Source organism: Leptonychotes weddellii, chromosome 10 (assembly GCF_054177405.1).
Source record: "Leptonychotes weddellii isolate Sample4059 chromosome 10, ASM5417740v2, whole genome shotgun sequence".
In the NCBI taxonomy this organism is placed as follows: domain Eukaryota; kingdom Metazoa; phylum Chordata; class Mammalia; order Carnivora; family Phocidae; genus Leptonychotes; species Leptonychotes weddellii.
The window spans coordinates 90,810,787-90,836,341 of NC_138378.1; the positions used below are offsets into that span (position 1 = coordinate 90,810,787).

General features: G+C 45.3%; 1 protein-coding gene across 4 annotated transcripts in view; it reads right to left on the reverse strand.

Moving 5' to 3' along the window:
- The window catches only part of ACOXL (acyl-CoA oxidase like), a 346,122-nt gene that overhangs the window by 272,361 nt on the left and 48,206 nt on the right, over positions 1 to 25,555 (reverse strand). For all 4 annotated transcript variants that reach the window (XM_081796794.1, XM_081796796.1, XM_081796795.1 and 1 more), the window contains 6 exons: positions 16,950 to 17,036; positions 16,525 to 16,623; positions 12,674 to 12,788; positions 11,773 to 11,859; positions 9,944 to 10,016; positions 6,222 to 6,354 (listed from right to left, as the gene is read on the reverse strand). In XM_081796794.1, the coding sequence (XP_081652920.1) occupies positions 6,222 to 6,354; positions 9,944 to 10,016; positions 11,773 to 11,859; positions 12,674 to 12,788; positions 16,525 to 16,623; positions 16,950 to 17,036 (594 nt within the window). The remainder of the gene's footprint in view (positions 1 to 6,221; positions 6,355 to 9,943; positions 10,017 to 11,772; positions 11,860 to 12,673; positions 12,789 to 16,524; positions 16,624 to 16,949; positions 17,037 to 25,555) is intronic.

Here is a 25,555-nt window from a genome sequence, read left to right on the forward strand (position 1 = left end):
GCTGAGGGCTAGGCTCTGGAGGATGGAATATGCCTCTGACCTTTCCTTATACACTCTTGCCTAGGGAGATTTTCTAAAATATGGTGTCCATCAGAAAGGTGACTGCTTTTCTTTAGAACATTACATAGTTCCCCATTAACTAGTAAATCGTGCATGAAGGATCACCCTTGCGTTCAGAGTCTTTGTAGTGGGATGGGTGGAAAGGTGGATGGGTGGATGAATGGATGGATGAATGGATAAGTGAGTGGATTGGTAGATAAATGGATGGATGAATGAGAGGAGGGGATGGGTATATAGATAGATGGATGAATGGACAGGTGGGTATACGAGTGTGTAGATTGCTGGAAGATGGCTGAGTGGAAGGAAGGAAGGAAGGAAAAGAAAGGGAAGGAAAGGGAAGGGAAGGGAAAGCAGAGTAAAAAGACTTCATGACATTTAGTGTTCTACTAGGCCCTACACTGAGACTAAATAAAAAGGCATGATCTCTGCCTACTACATGTTCTATTAATAATGATAAAAATGATATCACACTAAGTGACAAGAAGGAGAGATAAACATAAAATGATTCCAAAAGAAAACGAAAGTAGGTGCCTCCTAGCAAGAATTAAACTGACAAAAACCTGATAGTTTTATAGTGGTAGCTACAGGAACTGAGGTTTTAAATTAAGGGGACCGCTTCAAGGTTATCAGGGCGCGCAGACTGTCACACGCTGACGCCAGCTGCCCAGTTCCAGGCCCAGCCGGTGACTCAAGTACTCAGGTCTGGCATTGCAGAGCCAGATGCAGGAGCCAGACACCAGGGTGAGGAACACACATCTGGGACATCTCTGGGGATGTATCAAAGCCTGGGTGAAGGGGAAGCCCCAGGGCAAGACCAGAGAGCAGGAACACGCAGCCAGCTCTGCTGTGTTCACCCAACACAGTGCAGGCCCAAGTTATGTTACACCATCGTGCCCCCTGTGGTTTGAAGAGCCGTCTTTGACTCAAGAAGACTCAGATACCCCTTACCTCCTCTTCTTTGTTATTCTGATCCTCCATGAAGCCTTACAGTCAGAAGGTCTTGAAAAGGTTATTCAAGGCCACAATATCCCCAAAGCCCCATCAATAGGGGAGAGAGACTCTCTTGAAAAAGTGGACTCTACCACCTTCCTCAGGCCCTTTCTTCATGTCCAACAAGGCTCACTGTCAGAAAAGGTCAAGTTCCCATCACAAGTTCCGAGTGTCCCATGTGAAACCAATTTCTTCCCTTTGCTCTCCCTTCAGCCCCAGGAAATGGGAAAAGTTATCCACCATCATACATACCGCAACCTTTTATGACTCAAAGATGGTCATTCACTCTCCTCACTCTTCTCTCGGGACCATGTGTCCATTATTGAACCCCAGGAAGAAAGTCAGATGGCACGGACCTCTCTTCTCCCCATCCCATATCCACAGCCAACCGTGACCACAGACAGCTTTCAGCAACATCCAGGCTCAGCCTCATAAGTCCCTACTGTTAGCTCAAGCACCACTACCACAGAGGGCTGAGCATGTGTTACCAACGGAGTGTGGTATCCTCATAGCCTCCGATGTCGTTTTCATGATCAATAGTACTGAACCTGATTATATAAGCTCCCACATCCCTTATAATAATGTAATACCAGCTTCCACGTATGGACGACGTAGTGTATGCGGGCACTGTAGAAGCCCCTTCCAGGCCCCAGCCAGGCCTTACAACAGTTCTAGGAGGGAGTGCTATCATTATATTTAGAGGTGTGGAGAGGCTCAGTAACTTGCCGAGGTCAAACAGAAGCAGGCTGAAAATCCAAAAGCCGATTCCAGGGTCCATGCTGTTAATGGCCTTGCTGTGGTCTACGGTAAGCACAACATTCCAGCTGTTTCCATGCATGTCAATCCCACACATCTCACCCGAACAACTTTATGTGGGGCATCTTCCCTTTGCCTGCCTCAGCACTGGCACTAGGATAAGGTGATGAGGAGAAGCATGGCTCCCACCAGATGCAGTCCTGGTTAAGGGCTGTGGTGAGAGTCTTCCTAACCCAATGATTCACAGGCCAGCTCGTGACCTTCTATGACCCAAAGTTGTAACTCAGCTAATTCAGCAGCTCATGAACATGCCCAAGCACCTCCAGCTTCTTAGTCTCCATGTACTGCATTGGCCTGCCCCTCTCCCACTGAATCCAACCATATCTTTCAGTAATATCTACGTGTCAGTCTTATCTACACAACATGCTATGACCATCCTTCCAAATATGGGGCCATCTCCCTTAACAAGGACCAGCAGAGTCAGTGCCCACCTTGGACAAATTCTTTAACCTCCTCATGCCTTAGTTTCCCCACATACCAATGGAACCTCCTCAGAGCTGTTATGAGGGGAAATAAGTTAACGCCTGTAAAGCACATATTACGTGTAGAGTCAGAAGGAAGAGTTAGCAACATCTTTCTTTCCTGCCACCCTGGAATGAGCTGAGGGGTAGGGGTGTGGGGCACAGGATAAACATGCATTGAACACTTACCTCTCCTAAGAACTATGTCAGGTGTTCAATTTGTGAATTCTGATTCATTCTTTTTTTTTTTTTTTTAAGATTTTATGTATTTATTTGAGAGAGAGAGAGAGAGAGAACAAGCAGACCCCCCACTGAGCAGGGAGCCCAAATTTGGGGCTCAATCCCGGGACCCTGAGATCATGACCTGAGCTGAAGGCAGACACTTAACTGACTGAGCCACGCGGGCACCCCTGATTCATTCTTCATTCATTCCACCAACTCCTATTTACTGTGTTCCTACTTCGTGCCATGCCATGTGGGAAGCTGAAGACCCAGCAGGGAATGCGGCCAGCAGGGTCCTGGCTGCGTGGAGCTTTTAGGCTGGCAAGGACACAGAAACAGCCAATCACACCCTTAGCTGGTCAAAACCATAATAAATGCTGCAAGGGGGAGTACAGGGCCTTGAAAACATGACAGAGGGACCACATGTCGGCTGTGACCTTTCTGAAGAAGGACACTCACCTGAGTGCTGACTTGTACATGAACACTAATCATGTGAAAAGTGGGGGTGGGCATGCTAGGCAGCACAGGCATGTGAGAGGGAGGCCGGGTGAGAAGTCATGCAAGGGGCTGGAGATAGGCAGAGAACTTGGGCCATGATCTTGGAGGCACTGGGTGCCCAGGACGGGGACAAGGTGGCTGGGATGGGGCCAGGAATCTATGACTGTATCCATCTGCTCTGTGCAGGGGTTCTCCAAATGTGGTGCCCAACCAGTAATGTCCGCATCACCAGGGAAATTGCTGGAAATGCAGACTCACCGGACCTGGCCCCACCCTCACCCAGAACTGCTCAGAACTCTGGGGAAGGGCCCCTGCTACTGTGTAGCACCTACTTTAAAAGACTAGGGAGACTCTTTAGAGACTGAGGAACAAGTTTGTCTTATGCTGAAATACTTACTTCCATGCAAAAATCAACCCAAAACAATGGGCTAGACCTCCTTCACATTTCACACTCCCTCTACTTCCGCCTCCGAACTCACAGTGACTTTCCCCAGCTTCCTTTCTCCTTCTGAAAAGGCTTCCCAGCCTCCCGACTTCGGCTGCAGAGCTCTCCCGAGCCCCCACCTCCCACCCAGGCCAAATGTCTTGGTTTCCTTTTCCTTTTGTTCCTGCTAATCATTTAATCTGGCACAACGCTTTGGACACAAATTGGAGGAAGGCTATTAAGGCAAGACTTTAAGAGAAAATCTGAAAGTACTGAGAAACTATGGAAATGAGAGATAACCATGAAAAATAAGACATCTGGGCAAAGTTTAAAAGGCCCAGGCATGCTCAGCCTTGAGCAAATGTCACCATGGGGAGCCGCGGTGACAGTTTTCTAATACATAAGGAATGCACGTAGGAGAAAAGGATCCATTTTTCCACCCATCAGTGAGAACAGAACAAGCAGGCCCGTCTTAGGTTTCAGCCGAGAAAACATCTGTCATGTGTTTGAGCCATAGGAGAGGAGGAGATGCCAAGAGGGCTGGTGAGATCATCCCCGCCCGAGACGTTCGCAATGAGATCACAATGGCCAGGGTCGCTGACCATCAGGGCCGACCTCATCGGCGGTGCCCGCACCACGCAGCGCCCGGGGCTCACAGGCTCCACGATGGGATCTCCATGTCACTGGGCAAATCTGCCTCCTGGGCAGGGCAGGTGCTGACTCACAGCCACTCTGTTTTGCTTCAGAGGCACGGGAATCCAAAGGGAACTGCGCACTTCTGCAAAACCTTTCGGACTGCCTTGTTACCTGGAGGCCAGGGTGGCCTGTGTTTCAATAAAAGCCCACTTATTCCTGTCTTACAGCTAACACCTATCTTCCCAGTAACAGCAGCAGTGACCCCAGGTATCACATCAGTAACAGCTCTGAGCTACGGAACATTCGCTCTGGGCCAGTGCCGCACATACCTCTACTCACTCCTGCCTCACCATTATCGCAAGGTCCATTGTACAGACGAAGAAGCTGAGGCTTAACGAGGCCTCCTGATTCGCCCACGACCCCACTGCTGGTCAAGTCCTGGCTGAGATTTGAGCCCTCGGTTCTCTGTTCTATGATCAAGATAAGGCCTCACGTTGCCAATGTTTGGTAGAATGGAGAACGAGGACCTCTTAAAAATCAGCCATGGTCTCTCTCCCCCACCCTCCCGGCTCCAGATCTGGTGATGCTGAAAAACTTAGTCTCTTCCAGAAGGCCCTGCTGCTTCCCTGCCTCTGCTACCCTGTGCCTGCCCCTCAGGACTCCACCAGAAGCCTGGAAGAGCTCATGGGCCTCCTGGCAGTGTGGGCGTCCTCCACGCACCACCGCCCCCTCAGAGACATCAAGCACAGGCTTTCTGCACCACCTGCATACGCCACAGCAGCCAGCAGGGGCTTTCGTGTTCGCCGAGCCCCCCAAGGCCACTGCCAGCAGAGGGGCTGTTGTGCAGACTGCCATCAAGGTACCAGGTAATCCTGGGTCGGATTTTTGTCCCAGCTTCTCTACAGTGTAATTCTCAGCTCACTGACTTCTCTCCTTTTGCCTCTTTCTGGAGTCCCCAAATGGCTGAAATGGTTTCTATTACGGACTTGAAGAAGAAGCCTTCCTTAGCACTCCAATCCTGTGCAAGAGCCTTGGCCTCACCTCTGTGCCTTCATCATAAGGCTTCCCTGGGGCCTCATTCATTTGTCGGACGATTCAGCCAAGGGGACCGACCGGCTGAGCTGTTCCTGATTCGGGACTTCGAACTCAACACCCTTGAAGAACCGCAGGACGCAGTGCCCATGGGCATGAGGTCTCTGGCTTCGTACTGAGCGTGGGTATTTACAGCAGCACAACTGTACCAACTGGCAGGAAACGCAAAACACAGGGCAGCTCCTGTCAGGCAGGCTTCCTGGGAAGCAGGACCAACCCGGTGGAAAGGAATAAAGAAGAATTTTCCTGCTCATCAGACAACTGTGTGCTGATGTGAGGCCTGGAGTCAGGTGAATGAAATTTATTCCTTCTTGATGGAAAAGTTGGATTCGAGCCACAATGTATATTCATGGGTTTCTTAATTTTTCTTCCAGCTTCACCAAGCTCAGTGGAGCTTAAAACAGGTTTTTCCCTCATGCAAAGAGAAGGAAAGGGCCCAGAGAACAGACAATGCTGAGCCTTGAGGAGGAAGAGGAGGAGGAGAAGGAAGAGAAGGAAGAGAAGGCCCTTCCAGAACTTTCCTCTCCTGCCTGCTCTTTCCAAATCAGTATTTGGGAAGGTGTGAGAGGAGGGGAGGTAGAGATGCCTTCTAGGGATCTGGCTTCATGGACTCCAACTTGTGATGCTGAATGCCATACTCCAAACAGCCATGTGACCATCAAAGCTCCCCAATGAACTCAGCTGAGACACGCCGGCCTTCCCTGCTTTTCTAGCAGAGGCATTTGATCTGAATGACCCCGTCCCCCCAAGTTCATCCTTTGTGGCTCTTTTACCACAATGCCTATGTTCCACCCACCATAATCAGCAGCACATCTGAGATGTAGATGGATAGGATCCCATGATAAGAAGGGTGCAGAAATGTTCTCTGTGTGTGGCCAACTGGCACTTAATAGTATCTAACCATTAACCCTAGCCACATTATACCAACTGTGGCTCAGGATGCTCAGCTCCTGAAATTGTTACCCACCCCTGGAACATGCAGAGAATAAACCGTGATATAAATTAAAATCAGAGTCAACTACCTTCATGGCACCCATAGCTTGGAAAGTCACAGCTAATCTCGAAGGGGTCAGCGCTGCCAGCATCACATTGAATCTTGCACTCTTGTTCTTAATAGGGGAATGGTACTGCCCATCTGGAGCCACAGAACCAAACCTATGGTAGAGAAGAGGCAGGTGGAAAAGAGGAGTAGGGTTAACAAAAAAGAAGAACATGGCACCACTAGAAATGATGCCATATGCACACACAGGGTTTCCAGATCCAGGAACTACCCTCATGAGACATCAGAGTCGGGGATGGGGGAAGAGTCTCCCCAGGAGATCCTGACCAAGGCTTGACTCATGGAAAGTAAAAGCAGGTTTTGTGCCACCACCAACCTGTGACTCAGCAGGGGCCCCTGGCAAAAAGAAGCATGAGGACCACCATCATTAAACCAACACTGGAGCCTGAATGTGAAGACCACACATCAATCCACTCTTTTGTTGTTGATATATAATTCACATGCCATAAAATCCCCCCTTTTAAAATGTGCAATTCAGTGGTTTTTAGGACATTCACAAACTTGTACAACCATTACCACTGTCCAATTCCAAAACATTTCATCACCCCAAAAAGAAACCTCATACTATTAGCAGTCACTCCCCATACTCATCATACTCCAGGCCCTGGCACCCATTAATCTACTTTCTATCTCTATGGATTTGTCTATTCTGGATGTTTCCCATCAGTGAAAAAATATAATATGTGGCTTTTGTGTGTGCCTTCTTTTACTCAGCTCACTGTTCTCAAGGTTCATGCATGTTGTGGCATGTCCGTACTTCATTCCTGTTTATGGCCCAATGATAAGTCATTGTACTGATACACATATTTTGTTTATCCATTCATCAGTTGATAGATATTTAGGTTGTTTCCCCTTTTATGGCTATTATGAATAATTATGTTATGAACAATTGTGTATACATTTTAGTGTAGACATGTTTTCAATTCTCTTGTGAACAATGTTTTCACACATACCTAGGAGCAGAATTGGCTCATATGAAAAATTTAAACTTTTGAAGAAGTGCCAAACTCTTTTGCAAATCAGCAACACCATTTTCATCCCCAACAATGTATGAGGGTTTAAATTTCTCCACATCCTCGCCAACCGTTATTATGGTCTGTCTCTTTTATTATAGCCATCTGAGCAGGTGCGAAGTGATATCTCATTGTGGTTTTGACTGGCATTTCCCTAATGACAAATGATGTTGAGCATCTTTTCATGTGCTCACTGGCCATTTGCATATCTTCTTCAAAGAAATGTCTATTCAGATTTTTGCCCATTTTTCAACTGGGTCATTTGTCTTTTAATTGTTGAGCTGTAATAGTTCCTTTTATATTCTGGATGCTATATATATATATAGCATATATATATGTATATATATATATATGATTTGCAAATGATATAGATGATATATATGTATCATACATATTACAATATATGTGATTTCCAAATATTTTCTTCCTTTCTGTGCATTGTCTTTTCACTTTTTCATAGTGTCCTTTGAGGTGCAAAAGTTTTTTAATTTTGATGAAGTCCAATTTATCTCTTTTTTTCTTTGGCTGCTTATGCTTTTGGTACTTAATCAAGGCCACAAAGATTCACACCTATGCTTTCTTCTAAGAGCTTTACAGTTTGGGCCCTTACATTTTATCTGTGATCCATTTTGAGTTCATTTTTGTATATGGGATAAGAGTCCAATTTTATGCTTTTGCATGTGGATGTCCAGTTGTCCCAGCACCATTTGTTGAAAAGATTACTCTTTCCCCCATTAAATAGTCTTCTTATCCTTGTTGAAAATTAATTTACCATAAATGTAAGAATTTATTCCTAGACTCTCCATTCTATTTCATTGCCTACCTATTTATCCTTATGCCAATACCACAGTGGGTTTTTCCCTTTTTTTTTCTTTTTTACTTCCCACCAGCTTTCAAGGGGATCCACTATACTGCCACACCGTCTCAACTACTGTAAATTTGTAGTAAATTTTCGGATCAGAAGTGTGAGTCTCCTACTTTGTTCTTCTTTAGCGAGATTGTTTTGGCTATTCTGACTCTCTTGTGTTGCCATATAAATTTTAAGATCAGTTTCTCAATTTCTGCAAAAAAAAAGGGGGGGGGAGCAACTGGGATTTTGACAGGGATTGCAATGAATCTGAACATCTATTTACTGATCCACTTTTTATCAACACCCCCAAAATGGGGCTCCTCCTTCAAAATGCCTGTGTTTCCACTGCTGTTCTCTGGCATATTGGGGGCAGTTTAAGTGCCAATAGAATGGTTCAAAATAAAACCCTGCTTATCAAAAAAAAATCCATATATTCTCCTATCCATGTAGCTCACTATCACTTTTTTTTCTGGCTGGATCTAACTTTCTAATCTCTAATCTGCATTGGATGAAGAATGAGCCAATGGATCCAGCTTCTGGCAGACTGGCCAGGCCACTGAGATCTCATGAAGGTGGGACACATGGGGAGCTCTACATCTATAGCTTTCCTTCCCTCTTCCTCATCTCCCAGAGTGTAGTGCTGCAGCTAAGTGACTGGAAAATGTGCAGGCACCTCTGGGGAAGGCTGATGGTGCTCAGACCTGCTGTCATGGGCACTGGTGGCTCCTGAGGGGACCTAAAGGCTTCCCCACACACCAGGATAACTGCAAAGATGCTTTCGACATTTCCATTTTATTTCCTACCAATTCCCTGGGGAGCAGGGGGTTGGTTAACAGAATTTGTTTCCCACATATTTTTCTTAAACTTTTGGCATCTATGACATTTATCTGCTGGCAAGAGTGTGCAGGCAAAGAAAAGGAATGAAGTGTTAAAGGAAAATCTATAGTAAAGCTGATTATGCAGAGCTTGATTGCTAGCTTTTTCACAGATTTCAATATGCATATAGGTCAGGATTTTTATTGGATACATGAAATGCTGTTGAGAAAAGTCACAGTAATTGGTGTTTCTTGGCCTCTGCAAAGTGTAATGTGAACCCCCAGAGCTCCACCCCTAAAATGCCCCTGAAGAAGCAGCCTTCTCCTCATCGTTTAACCCACCCTGACGTCAGTGGGATGCTGGGAAATGACACTGAGCACCTCTGACATTATCCATCCATCCAAGCAGCACTGGTTACAAGAGCCTCCTAAGCCGAAAGGTGGTATCTTACCTCCTGCCACCCACAAAGGAGGCAAGAACACTACCTGGTGTGTAATAGCAACAACAAAAAAAAAATTTAAGGAAACAATCTAAATTGCCCAACAATAAGGATAGATTACATAAATTATAGATCATTTATTTGTCTACTATGGCCATATTTGAAAATGAAAATGTATATAGGTATTTCCTGTTGCATAAAAACATCTGACATATGTTAAACAGAAATTATGAGTTGTAAAAAATAGAATTTACAAGTGGCTCTCATTCAGTAAAAATCAAACACACCTCACTCTGTTGATATACCAGCATGGAAAAAAAGTCTATAGAGAGTTACACATTCAAGTGTGCATAACAATCATTATGTCTGGGTAATAGCATTTTGGATAATTTTAATTTTTTTCTGTTTTCTTATCTACGTTTTCCAATGGATGGTCAATAAACTTGTAGGAGGGGCTGGCAGACAGCCTGGACGTGCAGCCCATGAGACCCAGGCGCCAGGCCTAGCTTGGGAGAACAATGAGATCATACGCACAGCCAATCTGAGTTAAAGTGAAAAGTACTCACTTATCCAGCAGGTTCTCCCTTGGTATCCGAACCTTGTGAAATATTAAAATCCCATTATCCACACCGTGCAGACCTAGAGAGAGCAGAAAACAGCTGCAGGGGACAAATCCGTGCTAGCATCAGAACTACTTTCCTGCTACTTCTCCACTAAAATCCCAAACCCTTCCCTTTACTCCCAGGATGGCTGATGCTTCTCTAGATGGGGTGGGGGCAGGGACGCTCTCTGTCGGTCTTCTCGAAGAGCTGAGCCTTCTGTGCTCCTGGGCTTAGGTGGAGGATCTGGGTGCTGCGACTTGGAAAGGAGGAGCTCTAGGCATCAGAAGGAATGCCAGGGCAAACGCAGAGGAGGCAAGAAAGCCACTTACTCCCCCAGTAATACAGAAGTCAAATTTCTCCTCCCTCCCAGGGCTTCCTTCCGAGAACAAGGGGTAGTTAAGTCAAATGCCTAAAAAGACAAGGACAGCTGTGAGTGACTGGGGTCAGTGACCCGACTCCCCAGAAGGTTCCTGAAAACCGCCGGACCTGTTTCCTAATGACGCCTGTCAGAGTCTGGGGTCTACTTTTTGTTTATCTCACACTTGGGAAGATTTGAGCTGAGGGAAAAAAAAAAAAATCTTTAGTAAACGTCTTTATTTGGAACATCACCCCTTAACAAGGATACAGTTGCATTTAGGAGCTTACAAGAAATCAAAGCAGACTTTCTGAAGTTGCCAGTGTTTTAAATGTCTGGCACCACTTCACAAGAGCTGGGCCCTCTGCTCTCATCAACACTTGACTCGATGGGTGCTTTCAAGGGACAAGGCCAGCGAGGGCCTCAGATACAGTTAGAGCACTCACAACCCCACCTGCAGCCCATTCCCGCAGCTGTGGCAGTGGTCGGTAAACACTGAGGGCCGAGGTGAGACGATCCCCTCCACCAAAGAATCATCTTCTTCCCCCTTTTTTCTTGTTTCTTTTTCCTTCTTCTCCCACCTGTTTCTTTGGCTTGGTTTGGCCTTGGCTGGGGACAACCAGTGGGGCCCACAGGTATGGCCTGCTCTCACCAATTGTTATAGGTCGAATTGCACCCCCCAAAAATTCACACGTTTGAGTTCTAAACCCAAGTACTTATGGATGTGACCTTATTTGTAGACAGGGTCTTTACAGAGATAATCAAATTAAAAGAGGTCATTAGGGTTGCCCTAATCCAAAGGATTGGTGTCCTTATAAAAAGGGGAAATTTAGACACAGACATGCACACAAGGAGGGAGAACGCCATGCAAGCATGAAGACACCATCTACAAGCTAAGGAGAGAGGCTTGGCACAGATTCTCCCTCACAACCCTCAGAAGGAACCAACCCTGCCATCACCTTGATCTTGGACGTATAGCCTCCAGAACCATGAGCCAATACATTTCTGTTGTTTAAGCCGCTCAGCCTGGGTTACAACAGCAAACTCGTCCCCCGAGCCAGTCCTCGGGATTCATCAAGGGCCTCCTAGGCACCAACACCAGGCTGTGGCTCAGGGGCAGGAAAAAGACAGCCTCAACCTGCCGTGTGAGAGCCCACAAGTCCAAGAAGAGGAGAGGAGGCGAAATTACTCAGGGCAAAGCTGCCCCACAACTGGAAAATACGAGAGGCTGGGAGAAAATAAGACCAATGCATATTCATAAATGGCAATCTTCAACATTCCCCAACAGTTGTGACATAAAAGACTTTCATCAGGCTTCAAAATCAAAGAATCTCTGCCTTCACTGTCTTGGTGAGTTAGGTTAGACCCTCCTTGGATGGGGCAGGGAGCGCACAGGAAGTGCAAATGAGGGTAGAAGTGGTGTCACCTGGGGACTCACCTTCCTTGTACATCATATCAATAGCTGTCACTCCTGGGTACAAGCTTCCGTTTTCATCGCGGATGGGAACAATGAAACAGTGGGGCCCTGAGGAAGGCAGAGAGACAGTAGCTAAACTCTCTTTTCTAAAGCTACGATTAAAGCTTTATTCATTGGGCGCCTGGGTGGCTCAGTTGGTTAAGCGACTGCCTTCGGCTCAGGTCATGATCCTGGAGTCCCAGGATCGAGTCCCGCATCAGGCTCCCTGCTCAGCGAGGAGTCTGCTTCTCCCTCTGACCCTCACCCCTCTCATGTGCTCTCTCTCTCTCATTCTCTCTGTCTCAAATAAATAAATAAATAAATAATCTTAAAAATAAATAAATAAATAAAATAAAGCTTTATTCATTTCCTGGAACAGTCTACAAAGTGTGTTGATCCTGAAATTCAGTCAGTTCTAGCCCTGGGCACTGCATATAACAGTGTATACTGTAGTCCTCCCGTGTCCACAGGGGATACATTCCAAGCCCGGGGTGAATGCCTGAAACCATAGAAAGTACTGAGCCCTATACATGCCATGTGTTTTCCTTCCTACATGATGAGAGGAGGAGCAAGAATGAGGTAGGTGCTGTGACAGGGTGTGACACTAGTACCAACCCTCTGACCATCATCTGCTTCCAGACTGCAGCGCACAGCAGGTAGCTGAAACCGTGGAAAGCAAAACTGCACGTAAGGGGGGAGGGGATGACTGTAATGCCAAACTGTCATAATAAATTCGGTCACCGTGTATACTGAAGAAATAAAGTTGGCACTGAGTTTATACAAGATAAAACCAGTGCTGTGAAGTGCACTTTCAAGGTAAAGTGCTTGCTGGAAAGTAGTAAGAGTAAAGAGAATTATTCTAGCTCTCTGCACCAGCACAAACCTTGCGATCTTCCGTTTACGATGAGTTGAGCGAAGACCGCGGCATAATTCCCATACATCGCATTTCCAATGTACATCTTCTCAGCATTTTCACATGGCGTGTTGATCACAAACTCCTACACAGAAAAAGAGCGACAGAGTTTTCCTTCCCTATGGCTCCTCTCGACTCCTTGGCTCAGTACAATGATTATTGTGAAACAGATCCACATCCTCTAGCAGGACGCAATCAGGTGATTTCATGGTAGAAGAGAAGACAAGACCCCCAAGCCCCTGGGGATAATATACTCAGCTCTCACTCCCAAACACCCCACCGGCAAGGTTCACACAAAAAAGGATGACACATCTAAGGATCTGGGGCCCCTAGGTGGATGAGTCCACGTCTGTGTGTTTTATCTTGTCTGCTGGGCATTGCGCCTTCTGGACAAATCATTTGGTTCCTCATGCCCTCCACTCTCGCCCAGGCCTTGAAAATCTCTGCCTCATTGATATGGCTCTGTTGTTTAAATGGCAACTAACTGAAGGCCCAAACTGTATGCCGGAAATGCAAGCAAGATTAGTAGGCACCCATGACCTATTCCCACCATTGCTTAGAATCTCAGCCCACGCAATCTTGATTTTTATAAAAGGTAAAAAAACCTCATTTGAGCCTTTGGATGATTGGTTCAGATCCTGCCACTCCATTTTCTTGATCGATGAATAGAATAATTAAAAGTTCCCCCCAAATGCATAAGCCCTTAAATTGAAGCATTTGTAAATAATTCTCTATCTTATAGGGGAAAGAATCTTAGAATATGCCACCCAGTTTGTCTCCATCATATGACCAAGGATTCCAGCTCCAAACAGTCTGAAATTAACATTGGTCAAGAAGAAGATGCAGGGTTTTTGTTTTCAGGCTCTGCTTAACCTGGGTCTTCTTTCTCCTCCTCTTGGGAAGCCAGTGCAGAATCACAATGGAAATGCTCCCGTCTTCGCTTCTGATTCAGCTCGTCACCCGGCTTACCCTGAAACCTCTTGTCAAGGAGGTACTGACAGTAACTGCCAGCTCTGAATACAGGGTCCCTGGGGCAGGTCAGGGAATCCAGGGGAAATGGCAAAAGAGCAGAACTGCACATCTAATTGGAGCTGACAATATCGAAGAGGTCGCTGAACTAAACCAGCAAGCAAATGATCATGTAAAGATTATCTCAGAGTTCAGATTTTAAAGTCTATAGACTACACTTTCCCACTGGCCAAGAAATACATTCTTGAAGCCTAAGAAAACATTCTCTGACATGTGTTTGCACAAGGAAACTTTTAACATGTGCAAGCGCTTTTCAGAAACATAAATGGACAAGTTAAATCTTTTTAAGAGAAGTCTCTGGAGACTGCCCTTGTCTTATCAGGCCAGCCAGGATTGCTCAAAGAAAGGAATTATTTGAGGCTGGGTGCAGTAATAACCACAACAAAAACACCACACACAAAAAAAACCCTGTGTGGTGAAGGGACGTTTACCCCTCGAGGCTAGGAAGGGAAGTAGCAGAGTAACATTGACCTGGCAGCAAAGATCTGGTGGGATGGGGAAGAGACAGGAGACCGTCCATCCCTGTAAACATCTGATACACTCTGGGAAAGAAGGTTTGTCACTTCTGGGAAAAACCTTGATTTGGGAAAGTCTGCACAAGCCAAAATGCTGGCATTAAAGTGTGATCTAAATAATGCACACCATGTGTGTCGGTTCCTACCATAATTAGTTGTTGAAGGCCAACAAAATGGTCAGTACTGTAAGCACTAAAAAAAAAAAAGAAAAAAAAAGGCTTTGCCCAAAGAGCTCGTAGCCTCATTTATTTTGGCTATTTAGCATAAACTGTAAAACTAAAATTCTCTCTTACCTCTTAATTATACCTACCACTACCCAAGCCACTGTCCAAAAATAAAAATAAAACAGCCAACCCACAGAAATGAATAACCAAAACATGTAAGAGATTGAAACAGTCCTTGAGGGAGAGAGGGCTCATTTGATATGCTCTCCCATTTTAAAAGGGAAATGAAGGGGGAAACACAGAAAGCAATGAAGGAGAAATCCATTCCCCGTTATGTCAGTCCTCAATGGCCTGAGTTTATGATGGGCTTATTCTCCCTCTCACTCCCACCGGAGAACGAGCGTTCACCGGAGTCTCCTCATCATTATGATTTCAGCTTTGTAACTCCCCTGCAGAAGGCAACAGCTGCCGAAGCACGTCAGGTAGCTAAATCATTTATGCTGTTTAGGGAAAATGGGACCCGCCCAGGGAAATGATTTTTGTGGGAAAAAATAATAACTGTAAGAAGAAAAAAATAAATAAGAATTCTGGGTGGGGTTTCTTTTTTCCCCTTTAATGAGAGCAAGGTGACCTCACTTGGTTTAGGGAAAGAAAAAACTGACCAACCAAACACTCAAGAGATGCTCGGTTGGCACGTCACCATTGGCAGGAAAGCTAAGCTCTCAGGGGCAGTCCCACTTGAAGCAGACTCGCTCATTAACTGCAGATTCAGAGTCAGTTTCCTAACCTCTGTGAGCCTCAGTTTCTCCACCTATTAAATAGGGACAATAGTATCTTCCTAGAAAACTATAGGATATTTAACACAATGTTACACGTAGAGTGCTTAGCCTGATGTCTAACACATACGTGCTAAATTACCAGAAGTGGCTTACCGTCATGTTATGGGATGGTTATTGCGAGGGAATACGGTGAAGTATAGAGAAGGTGTTCGATACAGAGCCTGGCACATAGTGAACATTCAGTTCAGTCCTTATTCTTGCTATGTATGACCTTGGACATCACTGACTATTGTAGAGAACTAGCATCTGGGCAGAAGGACAGGATGAACATATTCCAATACAACCCTCGCTTGAATCTGTCATTCTAAACCCTGATCACCTCTAACTAGCACTTGTGGGGCAGGAAAACCTGCTAACCAAAGTTCAGATTCTAAAGGACAAACTCAGCAAAAATGAAGAATAGACTGAGTAGCCACACCTACACTCCTGCCCCATGCTTGCACACATATATTTACCCAAACCCATGTCTAGAAAGAACTTCAAAATGTATGTATTCCTTTGTCATTCTTAGGAAAACCCAATATCAAACAAGGAACTATGAAGGAGAGTGAAAGAAGTAAATAGTTTCTTTATTCGGAGGGAGTAGGAGCTAAAGAAATAGAGACTTCTTTAGATTTATAGAGCAGGGTTTTCGCCCTGCGGGCTGTGACGCATTCGTGGAGAGGGATCAATTTAGAGTGTCTTGACGAACTGTTTTTTATTAATGAGAATGGAAAGCAAACTAATGAAGTTCACCACATATACTAACGATAGTAAAAGCAAGATTGTTTTGTGAAATTCTGTTTGGGTTGCCATGTGAATTTTTGTGTCGGTCACAGTTAAAGACACTGCTTCCTGCCAGTAACGAGGGCTTGGTTCCTGGTAAGGAAACACCAGCACACATGGTGCCCTCCTGCCACACGGTGCAAAGGGAATACAAACAAAAGCATCTCTTCCAGTCATTTACCCATTGCGGCTGGGAAGGATGACAAAATGGCGCTGGTACTGTTCTCACAGAGTTGTCACAAGGCGTCCAATTAAAAGAGCAGGTAAAGTGCGCAAAGCAGTGCCGGCACATGGTAGGAGCTGAGAAAGTGTTGTCTGTCATTAGACACATGAAGGCTGAGCATATGTCCCCCTCCACTAAAGCACTTGGGCAATTGTTCTAAATCTGAGTGCCTCAGGCCAGAGAGCACACGCAGAAGATGTGAGGTTGGCCTCAGGAAGAAGGAGAGTCTGGTCCTCAACAGGTTTCCTGCCGCCCTGCACTGTGAAATGATGGGCAGAATGCTCACCTGTGCAGAGAGGTCAAAGGTGGCTTCGGTCTGGATCCCTCTCACGTTGCTCCCATGGCCCCTCTCGGTCATTGCAAACATCCCAGTGTATTTCTGCTCCTGGAGTTTACCAAATGTTAGAAGGGAATTAGCTCGTCGATGCTTGCTCTAACTGCAGACCTCTGATCATCAAGGATGTGGGTGAGAGAGGGAGCAGTGAGGTGGAGATAATTGTAAGAGTTCAGCCTGGTAACGGCTAATGTGATAACAACATGACAATTCTTTTAAAAAATAGTCTTGAAATTCTCATTCTGAACAAGATTCTCGCTGACACTAATTCTCTGGTTCATTTTCTTTCTCTGCAAACATGCACACACGTACACATCTAGTTAGTATGAATTAAGGCTCTCCATAGAAGAGGACATCTCTTGAGGTACCTGCCATACCTGGAGTGGCTGAAGCCACTTAGTGACATGTTCTGGGCTTCCAAGGTTCCTGACAGCACCACCAAATAGCCAATAAATTATTCCACACTGAAAGCAAGGACAATATAGACCATTGTCAGCGAGAGTCAACAATTTAATGACAACTAAACCCCTGGCCAAACTCCATTCAAGGAGAATTTGTTCAGGTCATCAAGCTTTACATAAGCCTCACAAGTGGCAAAGCATCCATGCCCTTCCCCTTTATTGCCTGGGATGCTCTAGTACCTTTCTGCAGGCATAGCTCATGGTTGTCTCTCTTGGACAGGCCACCCCAATACCACAAAGCATCAGTCCTTCATCCAGTTCAGCCCACCAAATTACTTTTTTTTTTTTCATTTTATTTCATCATGATAAGAGCACTCTTTAATCGCCATCCCCTGTTTCCCCTATCCCCTCACCCACCTCTCGGTAACCATCAGTTTGTTCTCTATAGTTAAGAGTCTGTTTCTTAGTTTGTCTCTCTCTTTTTTTGCCTTTGCTCATTTGTTTTGTTTCTTAAATTCCACATATGAATGAAATCATATGGTATTTGTCTTTCTCTGACTGACTTATTTTGCTTAGCATTGTACTCTTTAGCTCCATCTATGTTGTTGCAAATGGCAAGATTTCATTCTTTTTTATGGCTGAGTGATATTCCATTGCATATATACACCACATTGTCTTTATCCATTCATCAGTCGATGGACTCTTGGGCTGCTTCCATAGTTTGGCTATTGTAGATAATGCTGCTATAAACATAGAGGTGTAAGTATCCCTTCGAATTAGTGTTTTTGTATTTTGGGGGTAAATACCCAGTAGTGCAATTACTAGATTGTAGGGTAGTTTCTATTTTTAACTTTTTGAGAAAACTATACCGTTTCTCACAGTGACTGCACCAGTTCACATCCCCACCAGCAGTGCACGAGGGTTCCTTTTTCTCCACATCCTCGCTGACACCTGTTTTCTTGTGTTTTTTATTTTAGCCATTCTGACAGGTGTGAAGTGATATCTCATTGTAGTTTTGATTTGCATTTCCCTGATGATGAGTGATATTGAGCACCTTTTCATGTGCCTGCTGGCTATCTGTGTGTCTTCTTTGGAGAAATGTCTGTTCATGTCTCTGCCCATTTTTGAATTGAATTATTTGTTTTGGGGGTATTGAGTTGTATTAGTTCTTTATATATTTTGAATATTAATCCTTTATTGAATATGTCATGTACAAATATATTTTCCCATTCAGTAGGTTGACTTTAGTTTTGTTAATTGTTTCTTTCACTGTGCAGAAACATTTTGTTTTGATGTAGTCCCAGTAATTTATTTTTTCTTTTATGTGCCTTGCCTCAGGAGACATATCGAGAAAAATGTTGCCACAGCCAAGGTCAGAAAGATTACTGCCTGTGCTGTCTTCTAGTATTTTTATGGTTTCATGTCTCACATTTATGTTCTTCAATCCATTTTGAGTTTATTTTTGTGTATGGTTAAAGTGGTCCAGTTTCATTCTTCTACATGTGGCTGTCTAGTTTTCCCAACACCATTTGTTGAAGAGATTGTCTTTTTCCCATTGTATATTCATTCTTCCTTTGTCAAAGATTAATTGACCATATAATTGTGGGTTTATTTCTGGGTTTTCTGTTCTATTCCATTGATCTACATCTCCGTTTTTATGCCAGTAACACATACAGTTTTAATTACTACAACTTTGTAATATAACTTGAAATCTGGAATTGTGATACCTCCAGTTTTGCTTTTCTCTCAAAAGACACTTCTGAACGTTCAGTCTGCCTCATCTGCTCAGGGCCTAGCTTAGTGCCTCGTATGTAGAAGATGTGTAACAAAGTTTTGTGCACTGATCCCAGGCACTGGCCCAGTCTGCAGAGGTGAGCCCTACCATGAGAAACAGTCAGCAAACAGGAAAGCGGATGAAAAACGCGATGCTGCATAATGAGCAGTCACTCAGCCGGGGATGAGACAGCCTGGGCTCAAAGCCCCCCTCAGCTACCCGCTGGCTGAGGAACCTTCAACAAATGGCAATCCTCAGTTTCCACATCTGACAAATGCAGTGAGTGATGAGTGCTCCCACTTACTGAACAGTCACCCTTCTAAGCACTGAGCTTCATACGCACAATCACAAGGTTGTGATTCTCACAACCACAATGGGAAAAACACCTCATCACCCCCACTTGACAGACAAGGACACTGAGGTTCAGAGAGAGGAGTGACCTGTCCAAGGCTGTACCCTGAGATGGTGAGCAGGGCTGGGGTCCAGACCCAAGCTGCCTAATGCCTAATAGCACTTCATAAGGTTGCTGCGAGAATTCAGTGACCGTCAACTGTCAAGTACTCTGGTCTTTTATAAACCCTGGAAAAGTGTTGCTGGCAAGGAGGCAGTGGAGGAGGAGAAAGATGAGGAGGAAGATGAAAAGGAAGGGTAGCTGGAGTGGGGCCATTTGAGGGGAGTAGGGGACTGATGACAAAGACAGAAGAGCTCAAGTGTATAGACACTGGCTGTGTCTGCAGGTTAGCATGCCTTCCTCTGCCCAGCCACCCGACCCCGGCTTTCCTCTGGGGAGCCCTCCTCTCCCACAGTCAGTCCAAGTGGTTTGTGGCTGATGTTGACCTCCACCCCCAACTCTAGGATGAGCCTAGGACCAGGACTGGCCGATCTGCATAATATCTATAATATCCTGGCCACAGGGGATGGCTTCAGCATAGACCTATGCTCTGGGTGGGTCCAACCATAGCATCCTCTGGGACACATGGGTGAGCTAGTAGGCAAAAGAAGCTCTCTCTTTTTCACTGCAATGGAATCTGGAAGCATGGAGGCCTAGTGCTGCTGGCTGCTCTTGCCATCATGAGAGCTGGTGTATGAAACCAACACATGAAGTCACGGTAGGGAGAAGGAGACAAAGCAGAGACATGAGAGAGACCAGGTCCCACATATCCACACCTGCTGCACTCTGGACTCTTCAGTTACAACAGCCAATAGGTATACCCTTTTTCCCTGGGGTCATTACAGTTGAATGAGCTTTAGTGGGCACAGTAACCCCAAGGAAGACCCTGCAGGAAGGGAAATGGCAGGAATGGAATCTTCAGATGCTCCCACCCAAGAACTGTCACCAGCCTCTGGCAAGAACCAGTCCCCACACTCCACGTGTGTGATTGGCCTGACACTAACTGTCTGAAAGGGCACTTTACCAACTTTAACAGCTCTGACATCATGACAGACGATTTCATTAATCACATCTGACATATGAAGTGCTTTCATTTGGAGAATCATAAAGCATCCTCAGAATCATCACGACACGGAAAATCACATTACTAATTCCAACCCAGGAAGATGCAATCAATCTAAATAGTAATTTTTTTCCCCATAAATCATCTTGGAAATCAAGTTAAAAAAAGCATTTTTCTAAAACTAAAACAGGTTGAATTCTCCACCCCTAAATCTCTCTAGTTGGTGGCTAATGCATTCTTTACAAATATATTCCTTCTCTAGATTTTAAATCCTTCCTCCTCTTTAGAAAGGGGAGTTGGGGAGAATATTTTATCCACATTTTGAAAACTTCCATTCATTAAATGTCATTAGTAGGAGCAGTGGGCTGGTGAATGAAATTTGTAGGTTTGCAGAAACTGCAGTAGTTAACAGAGGTGGTATCTGAGTGACCCCAATCCACACAGTCACTTAAAATGTGAGAATTTTCCCCTAAGTGCTGTTCAGTGTGTTGCCAAAGCCACATTCTCTGAAAGGCAGATAATCTGACCCAATGGGGCCAATGCAGGGGAAGCACCTGAGGGTTCCAAGCAAATGACTCTCTCACCTGACACAAGCTTTCAGCAGGTGCCTCCTGTGAGGAGCACAGACCCCAGCCCAGCCAGCAGAAAGGAGGTGCCCACCAAGCAACCACTGAGGTAAGCCAGTGAGCAGTGGCCAGACTACGTTGGTGAGAAGCAAGGGTATTCAAGGTAGATTCTGAAGACAGAGCTGATGGGTTGGATTTGGGAGAAGAAGGCAAGAGAGGACTCTAGGTGACACCTGAGTTTTTAGCCTGAGACTCCAGATGGATGAAAGCCCATTAACTGCTTGGTGGGGACCGGGTGAGGGGTTGCTTGCAAGAGGAGGCAGGGAGGAGGGGATGGATTCACTAAGACAGGGATGCAGAAACTGAATGAAGTAGGGCACTAACCTATCACAAGGGAGCAGGGCCAAGTGTCCTCTCACTGCCTTCACTGCCCAGTGAGCACCCTGGCCTCCAGCCCACCTCAGCAGACAGGACCCAGAGAAGTCTATTTGTTCTGAGAAAGACCAAAGAAAACAGTGGCAAGGAAATAAAACAAAGGGGAGGACACCTAACAAAATCTCTAAATCTATACACACCTTGCACTGTTTGTTTGGGAAAGCTCCCTCTCTCCTTTCTCATTCGTCTGGAGGAGAAGGACAGCTATGTCAGGTACATGAGGTCATGAGCACAACACGCCCAATGATGCCCGGCAGTAGCCTCTGGAGGCCATGGTCAGAGCTCCCTGGGGGCTGGGAATTGCAGTCAGGATAGGCTGAGGGGGTTCAAGGATGGGGCCTCTTCACTGCCAAATGATGACTAACATGTCCCTCCATGGCAGAGAAAGCGAGTGGGCTGGAGCTGGAACACAGTTTGATTTCACCTCAATCCACTAACTGAGCCACTACCTAGAAGACTGCCAGGAAGGGCTGGGCCACATCTTGTTGGGGGTACCATCCCGGCCACTTATCAAGCTCCTGCTACATGCCAGCCATAGCATGCAGCTCCTCATAGGCATCATCAATTTAAATCTGAACACAGCCCACAAATGGGCATTAGCAGAAGAGAAAACAAAGGTCGCCCATCATGAGCTTAGATTAAAAGGAATGTTCGTGAACTTTGACTGTGAAGTCCTAGAGACAGGAAGTAAACCCACGTCATTCTGACTGTCTCCCTGCCACGATGGACCAGGCAGGTCTGTCATGCATGCCAGGAAGTCTGCCAGTGTAATGGCTGTGATAGGCCAGGCCCTTCCTACACCATCGTCCAACAGTGGGTCCCCTAAAGAACCTTCGAGTACATTCAGATTCTTTTCATTCCAAGAGCAAATGGAACACACTGAGGCACTGCAAGTGGTTTTTGACACAATGGTGACCCCAGAAAGGATAGTGCTGTGGACGGCATTGTGTTTCCCCCAAAATGCATATGCTGAAGCCTTAACCCTCAATGTGATGGTATTAGGATATGGGGTCTTTGGGAACTAATTAAATTTAAATGAGGCCATGAGTGGAACCTTCATGATGGGATTAGTGCCCTTATAAGAGATACCAGAGAGTGCTCTCTCTGTCTGTCTCTCTCTGCCCAAACCCAATGTGAGGACACAGCAAGAAGGCAGCCAGGAAGAGAGTCCTCACCAGGAATTGAATCACCTGGACCTTGATCTTGCCAGCCTCCAGAACTGTGAGAAAATTAATTTCTGTTATTTAAGCCACATGAACTATAGTATTTTATCATGGCAGCCCAAACAAACTAAGACAGATAGTAGAGTGGGTCAGATAAAGAAAAAAGGGAATAAGAAAAGGAAGAATGTCATATTTCTTTGGGCCCTAGAGTCCTTCCAGACTGCATCAGCGTGTCTGGTAGAAGACCCTGGGCTGGCTCCCAAGCTAAAGCAGGGATTCAAAGCCCTCAGTAAAGGAAGTCTTTTCTTGGCACCTCTCACTTTCCCACCCCACCCCCCAACCCAACCTCATTGTGAGTCATTCTCAGAGCCAGCCCCTGGCCCTGCCACCACTTGGCTGTGTTAGTCCATCTATGTTTGTCTAAAACGCTCAGGGACACCCAGAGCCTTTGGATAACACAGATGTGGAGGGAGAGAGAAAAGGGGCCCAGGCCTGTGGGGCACAGATGACTTAGATGAACTGCTGCGGACACTCCCTCATCAGGCTGACAGCCAGCTCATGTGCAGGTGTAAAAGGAAAGCAGGTAGAGGCTACCAGCTGCTCGTGGGCTGGCAGCGAGGTCTGGGGATACCCTGACCAACCCAGGGCTCACAGGAACTGTTCTGAGCACACCACATCTCCCTCCATTGCCCAAAAGAAAGACAGACACGGCCCTCTGGGCTGGACTCGGGAGCATCATCTACACATTCCTCTAACTGTCTGGGATATCCAAGCACAAGAAAAACAAGTCCTCTGCAATAAATGATGTGTGGGAAAGCAAACAGGGTTCATGATAACTTTTGTTAAACTTCTAAAGTTTGTTTTTATTGAGGCACAATGCATTTAACATAAAGTTTGCGTTTAAGCCATTATTAAGTATACAATTCAATGGTATGAATTAGATTCACACTGTTGTGCGACCATCACCACTATCTATCTCCAAAACTTTTTCATCACCCCAAACAGGAGCTCTGTGCCCTGCCACCACTCCGCATTCTTTTGCTCCTCCAGCCTCTTGTAACCCATAATCTACTTTCGGTCTCTACGAATTTGCCTATTCAAGAAATTTCATGTAAGTGGAATCATACAATATTTGTCCTGTTGTGTCTGGCTTATTTCACTTAGAGTCATGTTTTCAAAGTTCATCCATGTTGTAACATGTACCAGAAGTTCATTCCATCATATGTATGTACATTTTGTTTATCCATTCTTCGTTGACAGACATTTGGTTTGTTTCCACCCTTTAGCTATTGTGAATAATGCTGCAATGAACATTGGCATACAAGTATCTGTTTGAGTCCCTGTTTTCAATTTTTGGGGGTATATACCTAGGAATGGATTTCCTGAGTCATATGGTAATTCTACATTTAACCTTTCTAGTAAGGCCCGTTTCGATTCTACGTATTCATTTAATTCTCCTGTATTGACACTATATAACAAGAATGTAGGGATGACCATCTTCAAGAAATTTGCCCTCTAGTGGTGCTAAGAGACATACAGCAATTAGACACATGACTAAATTCAGAAGATCAAACTAGGTACATACTGTGGCGGACAACTGAAAGGTACAAAGACAGATGACAAGTAGATAGGATTTAAATTGCAGTCTTGAGGGAGGCTTCCCTGAGGGGAGGACACTTGGTCTGGGACTTGAAGAATGACCAGGTGTCAGGCAGGTGAAGGAGGGGAAAAAATCCATTCTACGGTGATGGCAAGAGTGGCCCAAAAGTGGATGAGAAGAATGAAAGAAGGCCAATATGTCAGGTCTCCTAGGGAGGAGGACAAAGTGAGACAGAAGGTATCTGGAGAAGTGAGTAGGGCCAAACCACACAAGGATCTGTGGGCCATATCAAAAATAGGAGGGCTTCTCTAAAGCATAAGGAGAAGTTTTAAGCAGAGGAGTGACATGATCAGAGAAGCATTTTTAAAGACCTCTTTCTTTTTTAAAAAGATTTATTTATTTGAGAGAAAAAGAGCAGGGGGTGGGGTGGGGAAGAGGGACAGGGAGAGGGAGAGAGAGAATCTCCAGCAGACTCCCTGCTGAGCCCAGAGCCTGATGCAGGCTTGATCCCATGACCCTGAGCTCACAACCTGAACCAAAATCAAGAGTCAGACACTTGACTGAACCACCAGGCGCTCCAAGACCTATCTTTAAATCTATTCATATTTTCTTCTAGGATACTCAGGAGCAAAACTTTTTTAAAAGCTTTTTATTTTGGAAAAATTCAACCAAAATACAAGAGTATAATGAACTCAGCTATGACCAGCTCATGGTCCATTTTGCTTTATCCCCCAATCCACTTTCCCACTCTACACCCCAGGTAATCTTAAAGTTTATCCTAGACATCCTGTCATTTCATCCCTAAATATGTCCTATACATCTGTAAATGATAAAGAGTTTTTCTAAAAATGTAAACCTAAAACCATTACCCCACCTAAAAATATAATTCTTTGATATGACCAAATATCCAATGTTTACATTTCCCCCACTGACACATAGTTTTTCTTTAAGGTTTGTTTGAACCAGAATCTAAATAATGTCCACACATTGCAAGTGGTCGAAATGTTTCTTAAGTCTGCTTTAAACTGCAGGCTGCTCCTCCCTTATTCATTCAAACATTCCCTGTGTAATTCTAGGCACTAGGGTCAGTGCAAGACCCTAAAGATGCCGAGGAGAGGGCTCCCCACCTAGAATGCTGGACCACCCATTGGGGATTTCTGCATGGTCACATCCCACCACAGCCTTGCTGAAAAGAAGAAGGTAGAGAGCAATGGAAAAAAACACAAACTGAGGATCATGAGTCTAGATCAGGATCAGGGAACTCTAGTATTTCTGAGAGGGGAATCTATTTGTTGCATCTCAGCTGAATTTCTTCTGTCTGGAAGCCACAGCCAACCCAACTAGGAGGAAAGAGACCTTGCCTGGCTGAAATCACAGGGAAGCCAGTCTCCCCCAAAGGATCTAATGGTGGGTGCCTTCACCACCGATGAACTCACAATTTTCTTTGTTTTTAATTCCTAAATGTCTACAAGGCAAAAACAAAAATAACTGCCATTTTGGACTCACCAACGATTGACCTGGCTTTCCTGTCTGATCATTCTCTCTTCATGTTCTAGTTATTTCTCCCCTTTGGGGACATCAGGACTGAAT